The 23,531-nt window shown below is 40.2% G+C and overlaps 1 protein-coding gene across 1 annotated transcript in view; it reads left to right on the top strand.

The window, feature by feature from the left end:
* SPTLC2 (serine palmitoyltransferase long chain base subunit 2) overlaps positions 1–23,531 on the top strand; it is a 66,989-nt gene that overhangs the window by 7,739 nt on the left and 35,719 nt on the right. Inside the window, exon 2 of the mRNA XM_026664355.2 lies at positions 18,777–18,971. Coding sequence (XP_026520140.1) covers positions 18,777–18,971 — 195 coding nt within the window. The remainder of the gene's footprint in view (positions 1–18,776; positions 18,972–23,531) is intronic.

Below are 23,531 nucleotides of genomic sequence, written 5' to 3'. Positions count from 1 at the left end.
ACAATAGAGTTAGGAGGCTTTTGCCCTGTATCTGCAACAGCTAAGAGAATTGAAGACATATATTCAGGTGAAGAAGGAGGATAAATGACAACATTAGTATAACGTGAAGATAGAGGTGTTAAAAGAGAAAGTTCATTGTGACCAAATTTTTCAATTGCATGCCTACATAAATGCCACACCTGCAAAACTTCTATTTTTGCTCTAGGTTCAGAATGCAATGTTTCCCCTATACGTTCCCAATCAGTTAATTTTAAAGACCCCTCTTCTGGATACCATAAGCACTGAGTTGCAATCTCCTGAACCAGCCTTAAGAGATTTTTGTCTGGTACCTCAGTATTATTTTTTTTCAACAAATAGCCTAATTCATCTACATGCTTCCTTTGTTCCTCAGAAAGCGAAGACCCCATACTTACAGAAACCAAAAGGTTGAGAAACCGCAAAGGGTTGAAGGTGCACCAAATCCTTGCCAGACGAAGTAAGAGGGTCCCTGTTCATGTGCCACTTGTTGTAATGACGAGGCAGTCGAGGTGTTTGATCATGATCAACTGAATCATGATGAACTTTATTGGAGTCTAGTCTTACATTTATACACATTTTTAGTAATCCTCTAACATTGGTTAACTTTAGTTTCTGCTCAGCTTTCGTTACTGTTTAGCATAGTAATTAACACAACTAATTATCTCTAGTTAAAGTCTAACATACGTTTACTTCCTCTCTCTAATCCTTCTTTGCATTAGTGATTTTGTTTGCCTGAGTTGTATTTGTTTTGGAACCTTCATTACCTGAGGTTTGCCATCAAGACAATGACATTCCTGCAATTACAACTCTACAATTAGATATAAAATAATGATGATGGTAATGATATATCCATTTTGGTGGTTCTATGGGCCAAGTCTCTCCACATCTTGTACTAATATAAAATAAATGTATGGGTAAATATTTTATATTAATTTTGAATTATATTCCAAAATTGTGGAATTGACCATTTTTGACAAACCAAGGTTATAAAAGACAAACGGAATATCTAAAAGAATATGTTGAGAATCTCAAAAATCACATATCAGGCCTAGATTCAAGAAATGTGTATAGCATACCAATTTTAAGAGTATTTTTCTGGTATTAAAAATGATATTTAGCAGATTTTACAATATATTACCACACCAGACAATGTTTATGGATACTTGGATATTCTGTCATGGGAATATATGTGTGATATATACAGTTCTGGTTGTCACAAATAATAGAAGAAAAATGTTGGAAGGGACCTTGGAGAGCATTTGTTTAACTTCTTTCCCAATACCCAAATAGATGACCACCCATCTTATGTTTAAATACATCCACAAAGAAAATCTACCGACTTCCAAAGGACTTCAATCTATATCCTTGTCTTTTTATTATATCTATATCCTGCTGAAATCAAATCAATTTTTGTATTTATTATTTATCAATTAATACAACCATCCATCTTCCAATCATGACTCTGGGTGGCTGTATAAATCATGTCATGCCAAAGAAAACCACAACAATAAGCTTTTTTTCCATGAAGTTAAATATTCATGGCACTTAGCATTGTATCCATTGTATGTCCCAAATACTTGTAATTACTCTCAAGTCAAAAAATGAAAAAGCCATTCATTCATCCAAATCTGCCAAGATCCTAATAGAAGTAAATATTCTTATAATAAATCCTATACAAATTAATATTCAATAAAATTCTCATTCCACATAAATGTAGGTGGTAAATGCCTAGTGATTTTTTAAAGTCAAATAAATGAAACTTTCATCAAAAAATAATTTCAACTTAGTTAATGAAAGTCTTGATGGTCTATTCTTCCTATAGAACATTCCTCAATATACTGTTTATCTGAATAAAATAATCTTATTTAGAAATAAGTTGGGAATGCTTCTTAAAATTTAAATAAGTTAAGAGTAACATTCATTTTAATAACATTAATTTAGAAACATTACTATTACCCCTCTAATTAAATGGAATTGCAATTAATATCCATAGAATTCATGGGTGTTGGCAATTAGCATGTTCATTTCATACCTTTTAAATTGTTTTATAATATATATAAATTCATATGTAAATTTTAATATGTTCTGCACAAATTACAGCTAGGAGTGGGAGATTGAACAGGTTCCTAACCAAAGTAGCTGGCAACTTTGCAGGAATTTTGGGGGAGAATAATCATGTCATAATAGATTTCAATATAACACAGACATAAGCAATAGAGTATAATCAAACCAATGTATTAAATTTTAAAAGAGCTGATTTTAACAAATTCAGAGCTTGGGAAGGAGCCCATGGATGAAAATCTTAAAGGAGAAATCACCTAAAAAAACTTGGGAAAATCTGAAAAATATTATTATAAAAGTCTAGTCCAACTCAATATAATTGAAAAATAAAAACAAGAAATCCCAGAAGAAACCACCATGGTTGCACAAAGAACTACTGACAAACTAAAAGAGAAAAGAAATAAGTACAAAAAATGGAAAGAGAGACCCATATCTAAGACAGAATTGTGGTGGACTCCCATGGAAAGGATGAGACACAAGCGAGTGAACTCGGGATGGGAGTCTAGAGCAATTTCTAGTGCTCCCTTTTTATTGAGAATTTTACACATAGTAAGCATTCACATTGTGGATTACAATAATTAAACATAATACACGGAATTATTTACAATTGTCTGAGCTGCTTGATTGTTTCTGGTGTTTACTTTTAATTTCCTTGTTTTATCTAGGTGACCTTTAGGCAGACATGTATGTATAAGGTCTTAGATTAATGATTACTCAATACTGGAGTCAGAGTTATTCCCACAAGAATACCAACAAATAGCTCAAAGATGAAGTCAAGAAAGCCAAGGCTCAGAATAAAGTAACACTTGGAACAAATGTCAGAAATAAAATACAAGCTAACTTACCAAAAACAAATCCATAGAAGATATACTAGAAATGTAAATTAAAATAAGCAAGTAAAAGGTAAGAGAATACCTGTTGACTCTAGACAAATTCAAATCACTGGGTCCTAATGGATTACATCCCAGAGCTCTGAAGGAACTGATAGTTGATCTTGGAACCATTGTACCATGTCTTTCGAAGTTTTTGGAGCACTGGGGAAGTACCTGAGGACTGAAAAAGAGCTGATGTAATTCCTATCTTCAAGAAAGTGGGGGAGGGGAACAGATTCAGACACTATAGACCAGGGGTCCCCAAACTTGGCAACTTTATGACTTGTGGACTTCAACTCCCAGAATTCTCCAGACAGCTATGCACTAGACAACAAGCTAATTCATGGTAACCTACAAAAATATGGGATAGACAGCATCACCATCAGATGAATTTATAATGCTGACAAACCGTACTCAATGTATAGTCCTTAACAAAACTACATCCACATGGAGGGAAGTGAGCAGTGGAGTACTGAGGATTCTGTTTTAGGCCCAGTACTCTTCAATATCTTTATAAATGACCTAGACAAGGGAATAGAAATGAAAGTCATCAAATTTGAAGACGACACTATGCTTGTCAGGAGTAGCCAATACCCCAGAAGACGGACTCAGGTTCCAAATGGATCTCAACAGACTTGAACACTGGCTGCTATCTAACAAAATGAAATCCAATATAGAGAAAAGGTTTTACTCTTAGGCAAGAAAAACCAATTGTACAGTTACAGATTAGGTGAAGCCTGGCTCAATAGCAGTAACTAAGAGGGATATTAGAGTCCTGGTGAACAATCATTTAAATATGAGTTAGTAATATCTGGCGGCAGCCAAAAAGCCAATGCAATTCTAGACTGTATTAATAGAGGGATAGAATCAAGATTATGTGAAGTATTAGTACTGCTTTACAAAGCCTTAGCAAGACCACGCTTGGAATACTTCATCTAGTTTTGGTCACCACAATATAAAAAAGATGTTGAGATTCTGGAAAGAGTGCAGAGATGAGCACTTAGATGATGAAGGGACTGTGAAGACTGAACCATATGAAGAACAGTTGCAGGAATTGGGTATGCCTTGTCTACTGAAAAGAAGGGAATGATAGCAATGTTTTAATATTTGAAGAGCTATCACAAAGAAGAGGGGCCAGACTATTTTTCAGAGCACCAGAAGGGAAGGCAAGATAAGACAGTGGATGGAAAGTAAACAAGGAGAGAAGCAACCTAAAACTAAGGAGAAATTCCCTAATGGTGAGAATAGTTAACCAATGCCTTCAGAGATTGTGGGTGCTCCATCACTGAAGGCTTTTAAGAAGAGACTGGACAGCTTCTTGTCGGAAATGGTATAGGGTCTCCTTGAGCAGGACATCTTGGACTAGAAGATCTCCAAGGTCCCTTCCAACTCTGTTATTCTATGTTCTGTGTTAGTGTGAGTTCTTTTTAGTATAGGTAATCCTCGATTTATGACTACAATTGAGCCTAAAATTTCTGTTCCTAAGCAAGACAGCTGTTAAGCGAGTTTTGCGCCATTTTGTGATCTTTTTTGCCACAATTTTTAAGTTGAATTACTGCAGTTGTTACATTAGTAGCACAGTTGTTAAATGAATCTGGCTTCCCCACTGACTTTGCTTTTCAGACAGTGACCAAAGTTGATCACCTAACCCTGGGTACTGAAACCATCATAATTATATGCCAGATGCCAAAGTGGCTAAATTTTGATCATATGACCATTGGAGATGCTGTAACAGATGTAGTGTGAAAAACAGTCATTTTTTCAGGGCTATTGCAACTTCAAATTTGGATTTCTAATCTGTTATCTCCTTTGCTTACGAGGATATCCAAGAAGGATAATGTGCTATTTTTTTTCTTGTTTTCCTTATTATTGATTGTTTGAGGTGTCTTCTCTAGGTGTTCTTTTTTTATGACAAAAGTATCTGTGTACCAGATCCCTACTTTTAGTTGTAGTTATGGAATGCTATCGTTTCTAGATATTGCATCACAGTTTCTGCTATGACAAATAAATCAGAGGAACACACCCATGGAATCACCACTCTCAGTACTCATAGCATTGTATCATCATTCAAAAGAGACAATAAAAAAGTTAAGAACTGAAACAAAAAGGTGAAAAGACATTATGTACAGTAATCAACACCCAGATGAGTAAATTGGACAATCAAGCAGAAAACAATACTCTACTCAAAGAACTTTCAAGGAGAAAACATACCCCCACCAACATTAGCAAGGCAAGCTAATCCCAAATTCATTACCACTGATGTTACTTAGTTGGGCAATGAAATATCTGCAAACAACCATACTCTGAGAGCACCAAACTTCTACAGTTGAAGCCGAAGCTACTATATATATCTACTATTTATATTTTCTGTAATTACAGGTGTCCAAAGTATACTATAAAAATATTTAAGTAGCAATTGGTGGCTGGAAAAAAAAAAGTCAGGGAATGAAAGAGAAAGTGGCTACTAGACTGCTTTTTCTTGCAATATTTTTCTTCATCATTTTTTGTTTTGTCTTTTAAAAAAAAAATTTTAAACCATATTTTCATTCTCTCATATAAAGTTTATGTATTTTTCATGTTTTTGGTTTTTTGCTTTCTTCTTGTTCTTTCTTTGTTTCACTCAAAAATGATAAATCCATACCAGGAAAGATTAATTATATACAAAACTAATCTCTGCACAGATAGATATTTCATATCCAACAAAATGCTTATAATAACTGTTAGGGATATACCCTAGCAGAATGTGCACAGCAGTCAGGCATTCAGGCGAATATGAGAGAAAGCGTTTTTTAGTTTACACACTCAGTAAAAACGGATACACTGTCTTAGTTGAATAGTTTATTCCATTAAGAGTTTAGCAGGGTCAAACAGTCCAAATATCATTCACTAGTGTTCAGTCAGTTCAGTCCGGAGATTGTTCAATTGCAAAATTCAGTGTTGAAGAAAAAGTCAGTTAACTTACAATGTCAATCCATAAATCAGTCCAGTAAATATCTTCTCATAGTAGATTAGATATGCAGCATTCAAAACTCTTTCCTCCTTCGACGTCAGCAACAGGGAACACGCAGAACAATCAACTATCAATCCAGTAGCAATCCAGGTTCTCTAGCTCCCTCTTATGGCAGTTTCTCAACCGCACCCAAATTATATCATTTAGAGTTTAAAGTGAAAAACACATTTAAACTTTTCTATCATGGTTTATATATTATTTACCCAAACAACGTTAGGTAACTATGGTTATTCCTAACAATAACAATTATCCATGTTGACACTAAGAGACATGAAGACTAAACTGTGTTGAAGAAAAGAACTTGGAATTTGTCAACAAATCAGAGAAATGGTTGGCTTGCAAATTAAGAAATGAAAAAGAAAAACGGGGTGATCTTGAAGCTATTATTATTACTATTGTCATGTTGGAATCTTGAAGCTGCAAGAGGGAGATACAATTTAATGATTAATTATGTTATACAATAAACTTTACATCTATACTATAATCTGTATCAAAGGCAAGGCATTTCCTGAAAAAATAGAATGTTACTTTAAAAAGCAAAATTTACCATGGCTTGCAGATACTGTATACAAACACAGATTATGAATTATCCTGGAGTGTGACAATAATGGAAATTTTAGAAGTTATAAAAAGATAAAACCAGAAAGGGTACCAGGTGCACATGGACTCTCAGGAACTATTGATGTTTTGAAAATGACCATTCGTAACTCCTTCAGAATATATTGAATGATATACAATATAAGAGTGGATGCCAGAATCATGGAAAGAAGCCAGCATTGCATTAATACCCATAGAGGGACAAGACTTAAACCTAACTAAAATTGTAGACTTATAATCATTACTGAATATGAATATAAAATATTTAGAATAATATTTGCTGATAGATATCTCCAATCTTCTTGTCTCTTTGTTTATCTTCTTCAATTTTTTGGAATCTCTCGTCATACTTCAACATCATTTGTTGGATGTTCTCCACTTTCTCCGTAGAACTGCTACGAGCATCCATAGGATGGGAAGTGCTCCAGTCTTGCTTCTTACAGGCTGAGCTATAATTAAGGGAACGCCCTCCTCCTCCACGTGACTCCTCCTTGCGTTCCCCCAGTTTAGCTCAGCCTTTGACGAGACAGGCAGCTAATTCTGTTCTCCTTGGCCGTTTCAGGTTCCTATTATTGATGGTATCAGGTTTGCGGCTTTTCTAAATAATCCTTGTTCCTTGCATTTCCAGTGTGGTCTAAATTGTATCTTGCGAGTTTTCTCGCACCGGAGGGAGCCTTTGGGGGAGTTGGAGCCTTGCCCCCCCCTCCCCTTTTCCCTCTGCCTGCACCAAACTGCGCTCCTTGGAGCCGTCCGCTTTTTCTCCCCTTCTTATCTTTCCGATCGTTGCGTCTTCCCCCTGCTAACGCTATCGGAGGAAGCTCTGTTTCCTCTCCCAGCTCTTTTGCCTTTAGGCGTTCCGTTTTTTTGTACAAAGGGCTGGTGTGTCTCTGGGCTATCGGTGCCATTGTGGGCAGCCATTTTAGGCTCGCCTCATGGTCGGCGCCATTTTGGAAAATTACAAAAGTTGCGTGGTGGTGAATGGTCCTTAGCGTGAATAATAGGCCGCGTGGACTCTGAATTTAATGAGATTACCGAGGCTCCGTGCCCAGTTACTCTCTTATAATTTCTCTTTACTGTTGGTTTTACTGTTTGCCCGCAACTTGCTCAGAGACCCAGGCAGGAACCTTCCAAGTTCGCTGGGAGGCTGCCGTGGGAGGCCTTCCTTACCTACTGTATTTTTGCCCTTTTTTCTGCTTGCGCAAGCATTCTCCTTCTATATAGAGGAGGATTATACTACCCTTTACCTTCCAACAGGCCTCAGCGTTGCATTTGGCTTATCCTATACAGGTTTATAGTTAGTTAGTTTGTTACTAGGCTTCCTTTCTTATTCTCTCACCGGGGCTCCCCCCCCTTTTTTCCTTTTTCATATATATATATATAAAAAATAAATAAAAATAATAATAATAATAAATACAAAAAAATTTCTTAATAAAAAAATTAACCGTTTAGAAGTTAAACTAGGACAATTTTCTCCTACCTTTTCTTAAGAGTTTCCTTTTTTGTTCACTATTTTAGCAGAAAGTTATTTAAGGAAAATTCCCCTTTTTTTCCTTCCAAAAGGGGGACGTGACCCAACTCAGGAAAACCGGTCTAGGTGATAGGCCGATCTCCTAGGCGCACCAACCGCCTCTTAATTTTTGGGTAGCATGGCAGAGCGCAATCCTAGTGGGCCTTCCTTAAAGGCCAAATCCAAAACCCACTACCTGCGCACAAGGGACAAGGATTCCTCCAGTGCCTCCCAAAGGGACGCATTGCGACGTCATAAGGCTCTGGAGAAGGAATTCAGCAAACGCTCCAAGGACTCGCCTTCTGTAGCTCTTGCCCCTCCCTCCCTTGCTACTCAGCCCCCCACCGGGCAGTCTTCCCCCTCCAGGTGTAGTTCCACCCGAAGTCTTGATCCCCTCGTGTTCCTGAAGCAACCTTCACGCCCACTGCAGCGGGCCTCTCGGAGCGAAGACCCGGCCTCTTCTATTATCCCTGACAGTATCAAGGAGTGGATGCAGCTCGCCATCCGTCAAGGGATTGCTGAAGGCATGCAGCAACTGTCAAGGCCGGAGACTCAAGGAATGGCACCAGGACTTGCATCCGTGCCCACCAGACCCATCACTGGATCGGCATCACCGCAGGACAGGTACCTCTCCAATTGGACACTCCATGCCTGGAGGGTGAGGAGGCCCTGGTGGAGGAGGAAGGGACTTTCAGTCCTTTGGGGATGAGGAAGGTTCCGATAGGGGGTCACTTCAGTATTCTGAGCCCTTATTTGACGTGGACCCCATGGAGGGGGAAATGTCGGAGGACGAGGGCATTTCCCCAGACCAGCCGACTATAGTAGGTCTGTTCAACCCTCAGCTATTTAAATCCTTGTTGTTTAAAGCTAAGAACGTATCAGGTCTTCTTCCTCAATCCGTCTCTGAGCCACCTCCGACTACCCCGGGGGGTCAGGAAGACGCCATTTTCAGTCATCCCATCGTTGAAACTGAAGTGATTCCCACCCCGCCGATATTCTCCGATCTAGTTGCTAGATAGCTGGCGTCGGCAGGTCCTTCCCCCGCTCCCTCTAATCAGGACAAGAGATTGTTCAATCTCGACCCGGAATTCTCAGCAATGCTGGCTACTCCGGAGGTTGACGATCCTATCATCAGATTGGCCTCTTCTTCTTCCAATCCCACTGACTCGCTAGAGGCACTTAAACCGGAGGACAAGCGGGCAGAGCTGGCGCTTGGCGGCGCGCAATCAGACGCCCTGGGCCATAAGATCGGCCACAGCGGCCTCCTTTTTTATCCGCTCGTCTATAAGGTGGCTTAAGCAACTCAAGCAGCATGTCCCTGCTTCTAACACAAGAGCCCAGCAGGACATCGCCAAGCTCACAGCCGCGGCGGAATTTGCAGCTGACGCCACTTTTCACTCCGTGAAGTTTTTGGCACGAGCCATATCCTCTCACGTAGCTGCTCGTCGGCTACTCTGGCTCCGGCAATGGCACGCCGATGTGAAGAACAAGTCAAAATTAGCCTCAGCGCCCATTTCGGGGGGTAAGCTATTCGGCCCCGCTCTAGACCCATTGCTCATGGAAACACGCAATAAGAGGAAGTTTCTCCCATCCATTTTACGTCGATCAGATGCCAGAGGGTCCCAGTCCTTTCGGAGGGACTCCTTTCGCCCCTCCTTTCAGCATTCCTTCACCCCTAGGTATCAGGCCTCGCAGTCCTTTCGCCCAACCTACCAGGATAGGGGCGACTCAAGTGACAAGGGCAGGAGGGGGGGAAATTACAGGAGGCCCTTCAGAGGTTCAGGAGGCAGGGCGTCCCGAAGGCCCAGATAGCCCTTCCGGCTCCTTTCCCATTGGCGGTCGACTCAGGCATTTTGCTGCCCAATGGGTAGCATCCACTTCGGATGCTTGGGTCAGAGACACTGTTCGATTTGGCCTCTCCCTTCAATTCCATTCCCCTCCTCCAGATCATTTTATGGTTTCTCCCCTATCCAGAGACCCGGCTAAGCGGGCACTTATGTCCTCAGCTATCCAGCATTTAACTGACATTAGGGCTATCCAGCCCGTGCCTGCCTCGGACGAGGAGAGGGGTTCTACTCCCTCCTCTTTTAGTCCCTAAGCATTCGGGAGGCTGGAGGCCATTCTGGATTTGAAAAGACTCAATCGATTTATTATCAGACACAAATTTAAAATGCACACCCTTCAATCCATCTTGCAAAGTATTAGAAAGGGAGACTGGATGACTTCAATAGATCTGTCCGAGGCTTACCTACATATTCCTATTCAACCCACGCACTCTAAATTCTTGAGGTTTTGTTATAATCATCAGCATTTTCAGTATGTGGCTCTTCCCTTTGGGCGTTTCGCCCCAAGGACCTTTACTAAGGTGCTAGCAGCTCTAGCGGCCCACCTTAGGCACTTCCCAATCCGGGTTCATTGTTATCTTGATGATATTTTAATTGTTTCGCCCAACCGAACCCAGGCTACACGTGACACTGCCACCACCCTTTCAATGTTGCAGGCCCATGGTTTCCTTGTGAACTGAGAAAGAGTCAGCTCCTTCCGTCCACTCGTATAGCCCATTTGGGAGCCATCATTGATTCGGTTAGGGAAAAGGTTTTCCTTTCCCACGATAGGTTCATCAGCATCCAAGCCTCCATCAGAACCATTAGACAGTCTGGTAGGGTCTCCTTGCTGGATTTATCCAAGCTACTGGGGAAACTCGTTTCCTGCATTTCCATTATTCCATGGGCACGTTTGCATTCTAGATCGTTGCAGTGGTTCCTCCTGCCGTACCAACGTTCGGACGGAGCAACTCCAACATCAGGGTGCGGGTCCCTCCAAGAGTCCTCGCATCCCTCCTATGGTGGACAAGACCTTCCATCAACAAGGGTCATCTGTTCAAGGATCCTCCAAGAGTCACTCTCACTACAGATGCCAGTCTTTCAGGATGGGGAGCACACCTACAATCCCTTTCAGCCCAGGGCGTTTGGTTGGCCACCGAACAGCATTGCAGCATCAATTGGTTGGAGCTTCATGCCGTGTATTTGGCCTTGAAGGCCTTCCTACCTCAGGTACAAAAAGGCACGTGTTGGTCCTCACCGACAACACCACAACCAAGGCACATATCAACCGACAAGGGGCACTCACTCTCTTCGCCTAATGAGGGAAGCCGGCGTCTTTGTCGCTGGTCAGAAACACATCTTCTATCCATCAAGGCGGAGCACATTTGGGAGCCTCGAATGTACACGCGGATTGGCTCAGCAGGGCCGTGTTGGACCACGCGAATGGCGTCTTCATCCTCTTCTATTCAAGGAGGCAGCGACCATCTTCGGCCGGCCTCTGGTAGATCTATTCGCTTCTCCGCTGGCGCTCAGATGCGCGGTTTTCTCCCGATACCCAACCAACGGAGCAGAGAACTTCGATGCCCTGCGTTGCCCTTAGCCTCCCGGTCTTCTATATGCCTTTCCTCCTCTTCCGTTAATCCCCAAGGTAATTCGGAAATTGGTTCTAGAGCAGGCGGAGATCCTCCTGGTGGCACCGTATTGGCCCAGGAGACCGTGGTTCGCAAACCTCCGCGATCTGTCGGTGGCCCCTCCATGGAAGTTTCCACCGGACAAAATCTCTCTGTCCCAAGGCCCTCTCCTCCATCCAGATCCACAGTGGCTTCAGCTAGCCGTTTGGAGGTTGAGCGGGAAAAGCTAAAGGCAGAGGGTTTTTCGGCTCAGGTCATCGCTACCATTATGGCGGCTAGGCGTCCTTCCACCACTCGCATTTATAATGCAACCTGGAACAGTTTTTCTAAATGGTGCCGTCTATCTTCTATCAATCCGCTCTCCCCTTCCGTGGCGCAGGTTCTGGCCTTCCTGCAAGACGGTCTGGACAAGGGTCTTTCTCCCAACACTCTGAGACGAAGGTCTCAGCTCTTTCAACGGTGGTGTCTGGTGACTCGTCTGCGCCGCTTTCCCACCATCCTCGTATCAGGGCGTTTCTCAGGGGAGCTTCCAATTTGCGTCCCCCAATGGTTCACAGATACCCGACCTGGGATCTTAATAGGGTCTTGACGGCATTGACTAAACCTCCCTTTGAGCCTCTCAGGGAAACCTCCCTTCAGTTCCTCACCTTTAAAGTGGTGTTCTTAGTGGCCATTACTTCTGCAAGAAGGATATCTGAAATTGCAGCTCTATCCGTCAGAAAGGACCTGTGCATTTTCCATCCTGATCGGGTGATTTTACGGCCTGACCCTGTATTAATGCCAAAGGTTAATTCAGCATTTCACAGGGCACAGGAATTGGTCCTCCCTAACTTTTGTCCGAAGCCTGTACGGGAGAGGGAACGACAGTGGCACACCCTCGATGTGCGCAGAGCTCTCCATATATACATCCATCGAACTCAGCTTATCAGGAAGTCTGAGTCACTTTTTCTTTCATTTCAGCCAAAGACCTTGGGTTGCAAAGTCTCCCCGTCTACTGTAGGCCGATGGATCAGGGCTACCATTTCTAAGGCTTACTTGGCACAGGCTCTGCCGGTCCCTAGTGGTATCACCGCTCACTCTACCAGGAGTGCGGCTACTTCAGTCGCCTGGGCCACCCAGGCTTCCATCCATGACATATGTAGAGCGGCCACCTGGGCTTCCCCATCTCCCTTTATACGGCACTACAGAATTGACTCTTATGCCTCTGCAGAGGCATCCTTTGGTAGGCGAGTCCTTCAACAGGTGGTGGGAGAGCCAGAGGAGATTCCAACCCAGACGGAGTCCCGCCTGTAGGACATCATGCTTTGGTATGTCCCATCCTATGGATGCTCGCAGCAGTTCTACGGAGAATGGGCGTTGGTTCTTACCTGATACGCCTCTTCTCGTGGAACTGCGTAGAGCATCCATCCCCACCCTTCTTTCTCCGTCTGGTAGGGAATCCTGTTTCGGCCAATGATCGTGTTATTATTGTTCAGAGTTAAAAAAGTTTTTTCTAGTTAAGCTAGGGGATTATTCTTGTCCTCTCGGCTTCATTAAACTGGGGGAACGCAAGGAGGAGTCACGTGGAGGAGGAGGGCGTTCCCTTAATTATAGCTCAGCCTGTAAGAAGCAAGACTGGAGCACTTCCCATCCTATGGATGCTCTACGCAGTTCCACGAGAAGAGGCGTATCAGGTAAGAACCAACGCCCATTTTCATCGGTTTTCCCTATTCTTTGTTCAATGCTCTCAGTTCTTTGTTCAATGTTCTCTGTTCTTTGTTCAATGTTTTCTATTCTCTTTTCAATATTCTCTGACCTTGCTTGGATATTTTGAATTCCTTGCATAATCATCTGCAGAGTCACTTTTTCTTGTTCTTTTTCTTGCTTTGACATTATCTGTATTGAACGTTGTCCTCCAGATGGTGGAGAGGAAGAAGTAGAAGTTGCAGGAGCTGTAAATTTCCTACTCATTTTAGGCAATTCAAAATCTTCAGGTTCTTCTGAACTTTAATCCAATTGTGAAATAACCAATTGTAGTTCAAAATAAAAATAGTAAAAAAAAAGAAGGCCAATAATAATAATAATAAAAGGAAAAAGAAGAGATAAAAAAAGAGAGGACAAAATTTCTTCAAGTTTTTGTATACCTTAATCCAATCAAAAATAAGATAAAGAGCTTTAAAAAAAAGAGAAAAAAGAGAAAAAAGAGAAAAAAGAAAAAGGAAGAATTCTTCAGGTTCTTCAACACCTTAATCCAATTGAAAGATCTCAAATAGCAAAAAAAAAAAAAAATGCATAAAAATAAACCAAAAAAAGTAGACGAAAAAACCAAAATACCAGGGGGGAAAAAAAAAGGCTTTTAAGGCTTTCCCTTTAAAATAAAAAGCAAACGTAGAGGTTATACTTCCAAAAAAAGAGAGAGAGAGAGAGAAAGACAAAGGCAAGCTCCAACAAAGCCAAAAACCCAAACAATTATAAAGCTGGAGATTTAAAAAAAATGCAATAAAGCTGGTGAGGAGGGATAGCACAACTTAGGAAAAATAAAAAGGGCACACTGCACTCTATTTAATTATCCAAGGCTCTTATTATAGCTCTCTTCTCCAAAAACTTATTGCTTTTTTCCACCCTTCATTTCGGCACCAGACTCCAGCTGTTGATAGAAACCCAGAAGAGCACCTGCAATAATACTCTCGCATGCTCTTCCCTCTATCTTATCAAATAGCAATGTCCTTGAAAAAGAGTCTCAGTTCTTTCTTTCTCAGCTTTGTCTGGTCACAGGAAAAAGAATATTTTCAAGCCTCTAGTTGGCAGTGTTACAAAGTTTCTTTGCTCTCACTTTCCCCCCTCCTTTTCCGAATAGAATATAATGAGAGTTGATAAAAAGAAAAAAAAGATAGTTTTTTAAAAAGAGAATTAATTAAAGGGAGCCTCTACCCTTAGATATTACAAAGTCAAAAAGGAGGGAAAAAAGATAAATAAATATGAACGAAAAAACCAGTCCAGTTTCAAAATACAAGATCGTATATAAAAAATCCAGCAATGAGAAAAAAAAAATCAAAACATTACTTTGACACTCCTGTTTAAAATCGCCGCTTAATCACTTCTGTCAAAACTTTTACAGATTCTTTCTTTGCCTTAGGGTGTCCTTTCAAATCTTAGAGTAAAAAAAAAGTTCTCACCAAACAGGCACACTTTCTCTTTCTGCTCTCTTCCGTTTCGGAGCTGTCCCAACTTCAGCAGCTTTAATGGCTGCCTTTTTGCCGCTGGCAAGAAGAGCTTCTCCTGGATCTACCAGGGACTTTGCGGTGTCCCTGGGATCGGCAGGATGCGCTCTTCACTTTCACCATCTCTTCGGGATTGTTTAGGTCCAAATGGATCGTCCAGGAGCAAAGATATCGGCAGCGATCTCAGACCTCCAAGATCGCATGCCGTATCGTCGCGACGCCAGCTCCGTTCTCCATCTTGGAAGTTTTGAATGGAGATATGAGGCAAGATAAGGGAATAATGGAGTAAAGACTTTAAAAAAGAGACAAAAATTAAGAGCATTTTCAGATGACGTGGTATTAGAATTGGAATATCTGTTGATAGAGTTGTTAATGAGAAAACTAAAATAATTTGGTATGCTATCTGGCTTAATAAACAAAAATTAAAGATAATAAAAATATGAAAGTATAGGATCAAGTAGCATTGATGACCAGAACAAGTTTTAAGATTGAGAAAAAAGTAAAATATTTGGATGTTAACTTTACAAACATGCTGCTCTCAGAATTAATCTGGATAAAATAATTTATGGTTTTGAGTAGGATAAAACTGCATTTGAAATTGATTTGAGTTGAAATTGTACTAATGATCAAGTACTAATGAACATCTTATTGTTAAAATGAGATTAGAAACAGGATGAACAATAAGGTGGGGTTACAAATGTTACAATTGTATAGTATACAAATGTAGCAATGGGAAAACATGTGAACCTAGGAGTTGAATTTTACACTATGTTACAGTCTAAAAGAATCTCTATAAAATAATGTATGGATGGTATTTGTCACCAGACGGTATATATCAGTGATGGCAAACCTATGGCTTGCAGGCCTATGACTGCAGGCATGCCAGCCATCACCACAACCCAGCTCCAATGCACATGCATGCACTTCCCGCCGGCCAGCTGCACTTTGGCTCATGCGTAGGGGCGGGGCCTTCACTGATCTCCACAGTTTCCTCACCAGCGTGCCCTACCTTTCTCCTGCATTCCTGCCACCTGTGCCTCCCCGAACTCCGCAAGTTCCATCCTCCGCAGGTGCATCTCCATGGCAGGAACAGAGGAGAAAGCTGGGTGTGCAGGGAGAAACTGCGGTGATTAGGGAAGGCAGGAACGGAGGAGAAAGCCTGGCTGTGCAGGGAGAAACTGGAGATTGGGGAAGGCAGGAATGGAGGAGAAAGCCTGGGCATGCAGGGAGTAACTGTGGAAATCAGAAGCCCCCCCCCCCCTGCACCCCTTTTTGGGTCTGAAAAGCCACCTGCACCAAACTGGAAGCCAAAACGGGGGCCGGGGTGCATACACGGGGGGCACATGCGCAGGGAATGTGTGGGGATGTGTGCATGCACAGGGGGTGCTTGCATTGCATTTTGGGGATGTGGGCACACGTGCATTTGGGTGTGTGCACGCGCACTTTGGGCACTCAGCACCAAAAAGGTTAACCATCACTGGTATATATAATGGAACTTTTAACACATAAACACCAAGAAGGGACTTTTTATCACTTTTGGTGGACTTGTAAAAACATTAATAATTGCTGGACTGAAGAGCATATATTTAAAAAAAATTGAAGGTCAGTATACAGTTCAGACCAGAAACATTTCTTTTAGAACTGGTGGACAAACATTTGGGAAAATTGCATGGTATTTTATCACTCGTGATAATAGCAGCAAGACTTCTATAAGCCCAGTGTTGGAAGGATTCAGTGATATCTACAATGGAAGAGCGGTTGGTAAAGCTGATGGAGTTGGCTGGGATGATTAAATTGATGACTGATTAGAGAAAAGACATTGGCTAAATTTAATACCAATTAGAAGAACCTTGTGGACTTTCTATACAAAATAGAAAAAATGAAATCATAATATGGATTTGAATGGTAGGGACATGTAAATGATAAAGATGGGGATTACATTATCATTTTAATGCAAGAACTCAAGTTTTATTTTTATTTGCTTTAAAAGAAGTTGGGAGTCATTAATTTTTATGTATTTTTGTTCGTATATTTTTTTTTTATTTTACTGCACCTCTGTCTGCTGTTTCTCTCTATGTTCTGACTTCTATTTTCTCTCTTGCATATTACTTTTCTGTTGTTGTTTTTTAAATTAAAGCTTAAGTTATATTTTAAAAACAAGTAATCTTTACAATCACCCAGGGAACAAAACACTTAATATCTTAATATCTACTGTTAATAATACAGGTCTATAGCTTGTGCAAGATTTCAATTTTTTACCCAGTTTTAAAATCAATGTTATGCAAGCTATTTAAAAAGATAAAAGCAATTTACTAGATTTTCTACAAATCTCAAATAATATTGAGCTAATAAAGCTATAAAAGATTTTTAACATTTAACAGGAAAGCCACACAGTTAATAATACATGGTCTTCTAGATTGGAGCATTTGGAGAATCCGAACCTGAAGAAAATGTTGATGATCTGGTAGATTTATAAGGGAGAAAAAGCCATCTTTTGGGGTCCCATGCTGTATATGCTAGTACTTTGATCTCAGAAACCATAGGTTTTATATCTTGCACAAAGTACAATCATAACTTGGTGGTTGCCTATGGCTGCTAAAATATAATGATTTTCTTGGTAATCACAGTTTTGCATTAGTATCTCTTTCCACTTCCTGAACTTAATGCTACATAAAGAACCTTACAACTGTTATTTAACCTGGCAGCTGTCTCTGAATGTTGTCCAGAAGTATAATGGAAATACTTATTGCTTTTAACCATGATCTTCTCAAGGTGTTGATGCTGCCACTTTAGTTTTTAATATGGTACTTGATGGTCACTACTCATGTCAGTGAATAGGCATTGGAAAACCAGAATTCTGACAAAACAGTTTGGTTTTGCAAACTGGTCTGACTTCAGTCTCAGAAGGATACAATTTACTCATCATTCCCAGTATTAACAAAATATCGACAAGGTTTGCTTATGTTTAAAATCCTGATGGATTGATGTTTCAGAGAATCATTATTATGGATTGAAACCAAGTAGAATATTAAATAAACTGTTCTGTTCCTTGGTTGCCAGTGATTGTTTAAGGAGTAGTTTATTTATTTTTTCCTTTTACAATATCAGATAATTGCATTAATATGATTCCAAGAGTAATATTCTGGTAACAGTAATACCTAAATATATTGAAGATTTATATTGGAATTGGAACCCAAAAAACAATGGAGATTTCCTTTTGAGTTTTTGGGAGAGTGAAAATAAACAAGATATAATTTATGAAAATTAACCGCAGGCCGGATGCATCACGTGCAGGCTATGCCCATCCCAGTTCCGTGAAGGGGGAAAACATTATGATACGTCACGTGATGGCAACATGACACTGCAAGTTTGACGCTCATGCTCTAACTCCTTAATATGGCTGGCTGAACAAGAAGCACTTGACAGAATCACAATCATACTATCTGTAACTAAGAGTTAAAAGAAACATCTTATCTGCTACTTTCATTCCAAAAATCTGATTGTTATATTTAAATATTATTGCAAACACTTCTATTACTAGAGTGAATAGTAAAGATGATAAAAAGCCGCCTTGTTTGGTACCTTTGGGAACTAGAGTGGCGCAGTGGTTAGAGTGCAATACTGCAGACTACTTCTGCTGACTGCCAGCTGACTTCGATTTGGCAGTTCAGATCTCACCAGGCTCAAGACTGACTCAGCCTTTCATCCTTCTGTAAAATAAGGACCTAGATTGTTGGGGGCAACATGCTGGCTCTGCAAACCGTTTAGAGAGGGCTGTAAAGCAGTATATAAATCTAAATGCTATTGCTATTTGGGTGTTAGTTGGATCATAAATATTTTCAAATCATCTCATGAAATGCAGCCCCAAATTTGAACTTAATATTTGTTTTAAAATTTATTTACAGAGTTACAATGTGATTATTAGCTAATGGGATATTAGGTTCTGAGGTATAATAAGCAAAACATAATACTAACTGTATTTGTCTCTAGGTAGAATAGGAGCTCAAAGGAAATTGATTATTCCCACATTTTTCTTATATTTTATTATTTCCTCCAGATTCATCATATTACACATAATGGAGGTTTATATAAAAGTTCTTTCAATGAAACTTATGAAGAAACACCAATGCTGGTTGCTGTGCTGACTTATGTAGGTTATGGTGTGCTCACCCTTTTTGGATATCTTCGAGATTTTCTACGGCAATGGAAAATTGAGAAATGCCATAATGCAACAGAAAGAGATGAACATAAGGTAATATTTTGATTTAGAGGCACAGTAGCAGTTAATACGCTTGCAGTGAAATGGACACAAGTGTTAAAATAGGCAATCATTGTTTTCCAAGTATAATTTTCAATCTGTACTCGTCAGCATTAAAACATGGACCAAAGCATGCTTAATTAACTGTAGTTTAACATACTGCATTTAAAATTATTAGTTAAATCATGGTTTGTGATGCTTTCCTCTTATCCGTATACAGTACTGCCTAATATCAGCATGTGAATTATAGTATATTCTTGCTGTTGGCTGTCGGCTAAGATGAGGTGAAGAAACTACTTGCCTTTCCTTGACAGAGGTGAAAATAATATATTCTTGGGTAATTCATTCAAAGAGAGAAAGAGATTTCCCTTTTATTGCTTCTCTTATACATTTGTTTTTTCATGTTTCTTAAAAATAAAGTGCTTTATGTATCATTGTGATGTAAAAAGTCTGGAGTCTTTACCAGGATCTTCAATTGGTCTTTATCCCAGTCCACTATTCCATCTTGTTTGAAGGCTTCCACCATTGTTCCGCTGCCAAAGAAGTTCCCTATCAATAACCTCAGTGATTACAGACCAGTGGCACTCACTCCTATCATCATGAAGTGCTTTGAAAAATTGATCTGCCGGCACATCATTTCTGGTCTTCCGCATACATTTGATAAACAGCAGTATGCATACAGAAAAAATAGATCTACAGAGGACGCTATAGCCATCACTCTTCACGCTGCTCTGATTCATCTAGAACAGCGGGGGGGGGAGCTATGTGAGGATGCTTTTTGTGGATTTTAGTTCTGCGTTTAACACAATTCTGCCACATAGACTAGTGTCTAAACTTCTGGATCTTGGGCTTTCTAATTCAATCTGCCTTTGGATTATGGATTTCCTGTCTGGCCACTCACAGAGGGTCAGATTAGGTAATCATACCTCTTCAGCCCTTCTTATTAACACTGGTACACCACAGGGTTGCGTGTTGAATCCCTTACTCTATACTCTTTATGCGCATGACTGCATTCCCACTCACGCTAGTAATACTATTGCAGATGATACAACAGTGGTGGGACTTATCTCAGGGGTGGGGGATAAGTCTGCCTACCAAGATGAGGTGGACTGGTTGCTTTCATGGTGTGGAGACAATAACTTGGTCCTCAACACCAATAAGACCAAGGAGCTTATAGTGGATTATAGAAAGAACAGATCAGACATCCAACCCTTGCTTATCAATGGAGACCAAGTGCAGCAAGTGTTAAGTTTCTGGGTATTACCCTAAAAGAGGACCTGACCTGGGGTGCCCACATTGCAGCCCTGGTCAAAAGGGCCCAGCAGAGATAATACTACCTGAGACTTCTCAGAAAACAACTGAATGAAAAACTGATGGTGACCTTCTACTGCTACATAAAGATGATTTTAACATACTGCACCTCTGTATGGTTTGCCAACTGCACAGTGGCAGATAGGAAAGTACTCCAGAAGGTTAATGTCATTGCCCAGAAGATCATTGGTTGCCCTCTCCCCTCTTTGGAAGAGCTAATAAGATGGTTAGAGCACACCAACAATTTACAGAACTTTGTCAGCAAGGTTTGGAAACTAAAACTGGACCCAGATGACGCCATGGTTTCCTATGATGTAACTTCCCTCTTCGCCTGCATTCCAACAACAGAAGCTGAACATTACTGAAGAAGTGACTGCTACAAGACAGCACCTGAGATGACAGAACCAACCTCAACCCAGACCACATATGCGCCATGCTGGACCTCTCCCTGACCACTACCTATTTTAACAGTTAAAGTTTCTACAGACAAAAACACAGCTGTGTCATGGGTTCACCTGTGTCCTCCATTGTGGCCAATCTACATGGAAGAGGTAAACACCAAAGCCCTAATCTCCTGCATATGAATTCCACCCACTCACTGGTATAGATATGTGGATCAAGATCAAAGCATAGGAATTGGAAGCTTTCACGACTTCCGGTTTGCAAGGTTTCGGCGGCGGCAGGGATTCGCGACACCGCACGATCCCTGCTGCGTTCGCCGCCAAGGTTCCCCCGATCCGTTTGGATCTGGGGGATAAAGCTGCCCCGTAGAGGCAGCTGAAGACAGGGGGGATCCGGAAAGGGGTTTGGGGGTGTCGCAGACCCCCTCCCCAGCTGGCTAAACCCCCTTTTCCCAAGGCGGAGGAACGGCGGTCAGCAATGGCCGCCATGAAGAAATCTGCAGCTGGACAAGCAGGTGCAGGAGGGAGAAAGTCGGAAGAATAGTGAAAGTTGCTTCTAACCGGGACAATACAAGAGAAAGTGACCTGGAATCTTGAAGGCTGCTAAGTATGCATTGTCTCTAGTGAGAGTTACAAGCTGCGAATATTTTAAAAGGGAAAGTTTTTTCTTTGTTCCACTCTCCTTCCTAAAGTGACAGTGGAGGGAAATCCTTTTGGCTGTGAGTGGGAAGGGAGAGGGGAAAAAATTGGAGCAAAATTTGAAAATAAGGAGAAGATTGCCTAGAATTTTAAAGAGTTACTAAACATCAATAAGACTTCCAAAAAATATATTTGAAAGGGAACTTTGTGATTAAACTTTAACTCCAGAAAGAGAAAGTGAAGAAGAAGAAGGTATTTAAAAGAAACAGCCTGTTTGGATTGTTTGGTGACTTTGGAACTTTTGAGAATTATTTCTGATTAAAACATCTGGGTGGTTGTCTGGAAAAACCTTTTCTCTACACAATGGCATCACTTGTGGATGGATTGAAACTTGTATATCAAAAATATGAAAAAGAAAAACAAGAAGGGAAAGATGGTCTTGGCACTATTTTTCAATTTTTAGAAATGGCGGTTTATACTTATGTGAAGCAGAATGAACAACAGGATGAAGGGGACAAAGAAGAAGCCATCTTTGATGAACAAATGACTTTGGTTGGAGAAGGGAGAAAGAAAGAGAAAAAGGAAAAGAGGACTCTAAGATCTGGAAAAACAACCCAAAAAGAGAAGAATAAGGTGAAAAAGGGACATTATGTTAGGAAACAACAGAAAGGGGGAAAACAGAATAAAAGGGAGGTGGAGAGACAAGGGGTTAAAGAGGACAAGGAGAAGAAGAAGCAAGGGAGAAAGGAAGGGATGAGAAGCCCTAATGGTGGGGAGCAAGATGTTAAGAAGCAAAAGTTTTTTAGAGATAATGGATAACCTTTATTGATAAAGGGATTCTAGAAAGGTACATAAGACTGTATTTTTATATTTGTATTTAGAAATAACCATAGAAAATTGGAAATAATATGTAATTTAAAATGTGATAAAATATTTAACATAAACTAGTGAAATTTTTGTTAAGAAAAAAGGAGTACTGCAATGAAATATGATTTAAGATTGTGGGGGGGGAGGTAATAATTTTTGGAAAGCATAACTGTTCCCACAAAGGCATGATATTTAATTGAAATGGATAAAATGTTTAAGATATAAATGATTGTTAATATTAATGATCAGACTATGGTATATTAGCAAAAATTTTGTGAAATGAGAGATTTGAAGTAGAAGAAGGAGGAACATTGTAATGAAATAATGAGCTATAATATGTGATGTGGGGGGGGGGGAATAACTATGGAAAATAGGGCTCCCATAAAAGTATGTGATTTAATTGAAAAGTAATGTGTTAAACGTTCAAGATATAAATGAATATCAATACTAATGAATAGATTTGTATCATTTTTTGATAACATAGTATAATTTTAGAATGTACCAGACAGAATCCCAATGTAAGTTATGTGTTTTATATTAAGTATTATAAATATAGGGGAGAGAGATAAAGGCATCATACTCCATATAGTGTACAGGAGAAGTTTTTCTTCTTTTTTAAAGAAGAAAAATAAATGGATGGCTGGAAATAGAACAGACAAAGAATAATAAATATTATGATCTGAATTGAGAGGAGATAAATAAAATAAAATTGAGAAAATTTAAAAGAGAGGAGAAGTTATATAGAAAATTGAAAATGTTAATAAGATATGAAATGGTATATAAAAGGAATATGAATTTGAATTTGTGTCTGTACCAAGAGTTATAACCCGGGACTAAGCAACTTTCAGAAAAGAGATTTTTTTATGCTTTTATGTTTTGTGTTTGTGTGTATTTATGTATTGTATGTCTTGAAGAATTAATAAAACTTGTTTAAAAAAAAAAAGGAATTGGAAGCGTTCACCAAACATATCAACTCTGTGGACAGATGCATTAAATTAACATGGGAAGATGTTAAGGAAAATAGCCTTCCTAGACTGTGCGCTACAATTAAGGTAGACAGAAGCCTTAACATTGAAGTTTACAGAAAACACACGCACAGAGATCAATATTTATGTTTTGATTCTCACTACCCCCTGGAGCACAAAATGGGAGTTACACCACTGAGCTGAAAGCTTGCCTACCAGCAAAAATGGGAAAGAAAAAGCACTAAAACACATCAAGGAAGCCCTCAGAATGTGTGGCTTTCCCAAGTGGGCCTTATCAAATCTCCAAAAAGGCCCAGCAGGAGCTTCTCCATAACAGACAAAGAAGACAACAATAAATGAAGCAACGTCAT

Source organism: Notechis scutatus, chromosome 1 (assembly GCF_049901735.1).
Source record: "Notechis scutatus isolate UNSWTSFEM ecotype Mainland chromosome 1, rNotScu1.2, whole genome shotgun sequence".
NCBI classification, from domain to species: Eukaryota; Metazoa; Chordata; class Lepidosauria; order Squamata; family Elapidae; genus Notechis; species Notechis scutatus.
Note: the sequence above shows the minus strand (reverse complement) of the source record. Positions and strands in the feature narration are given on the sequence as shown.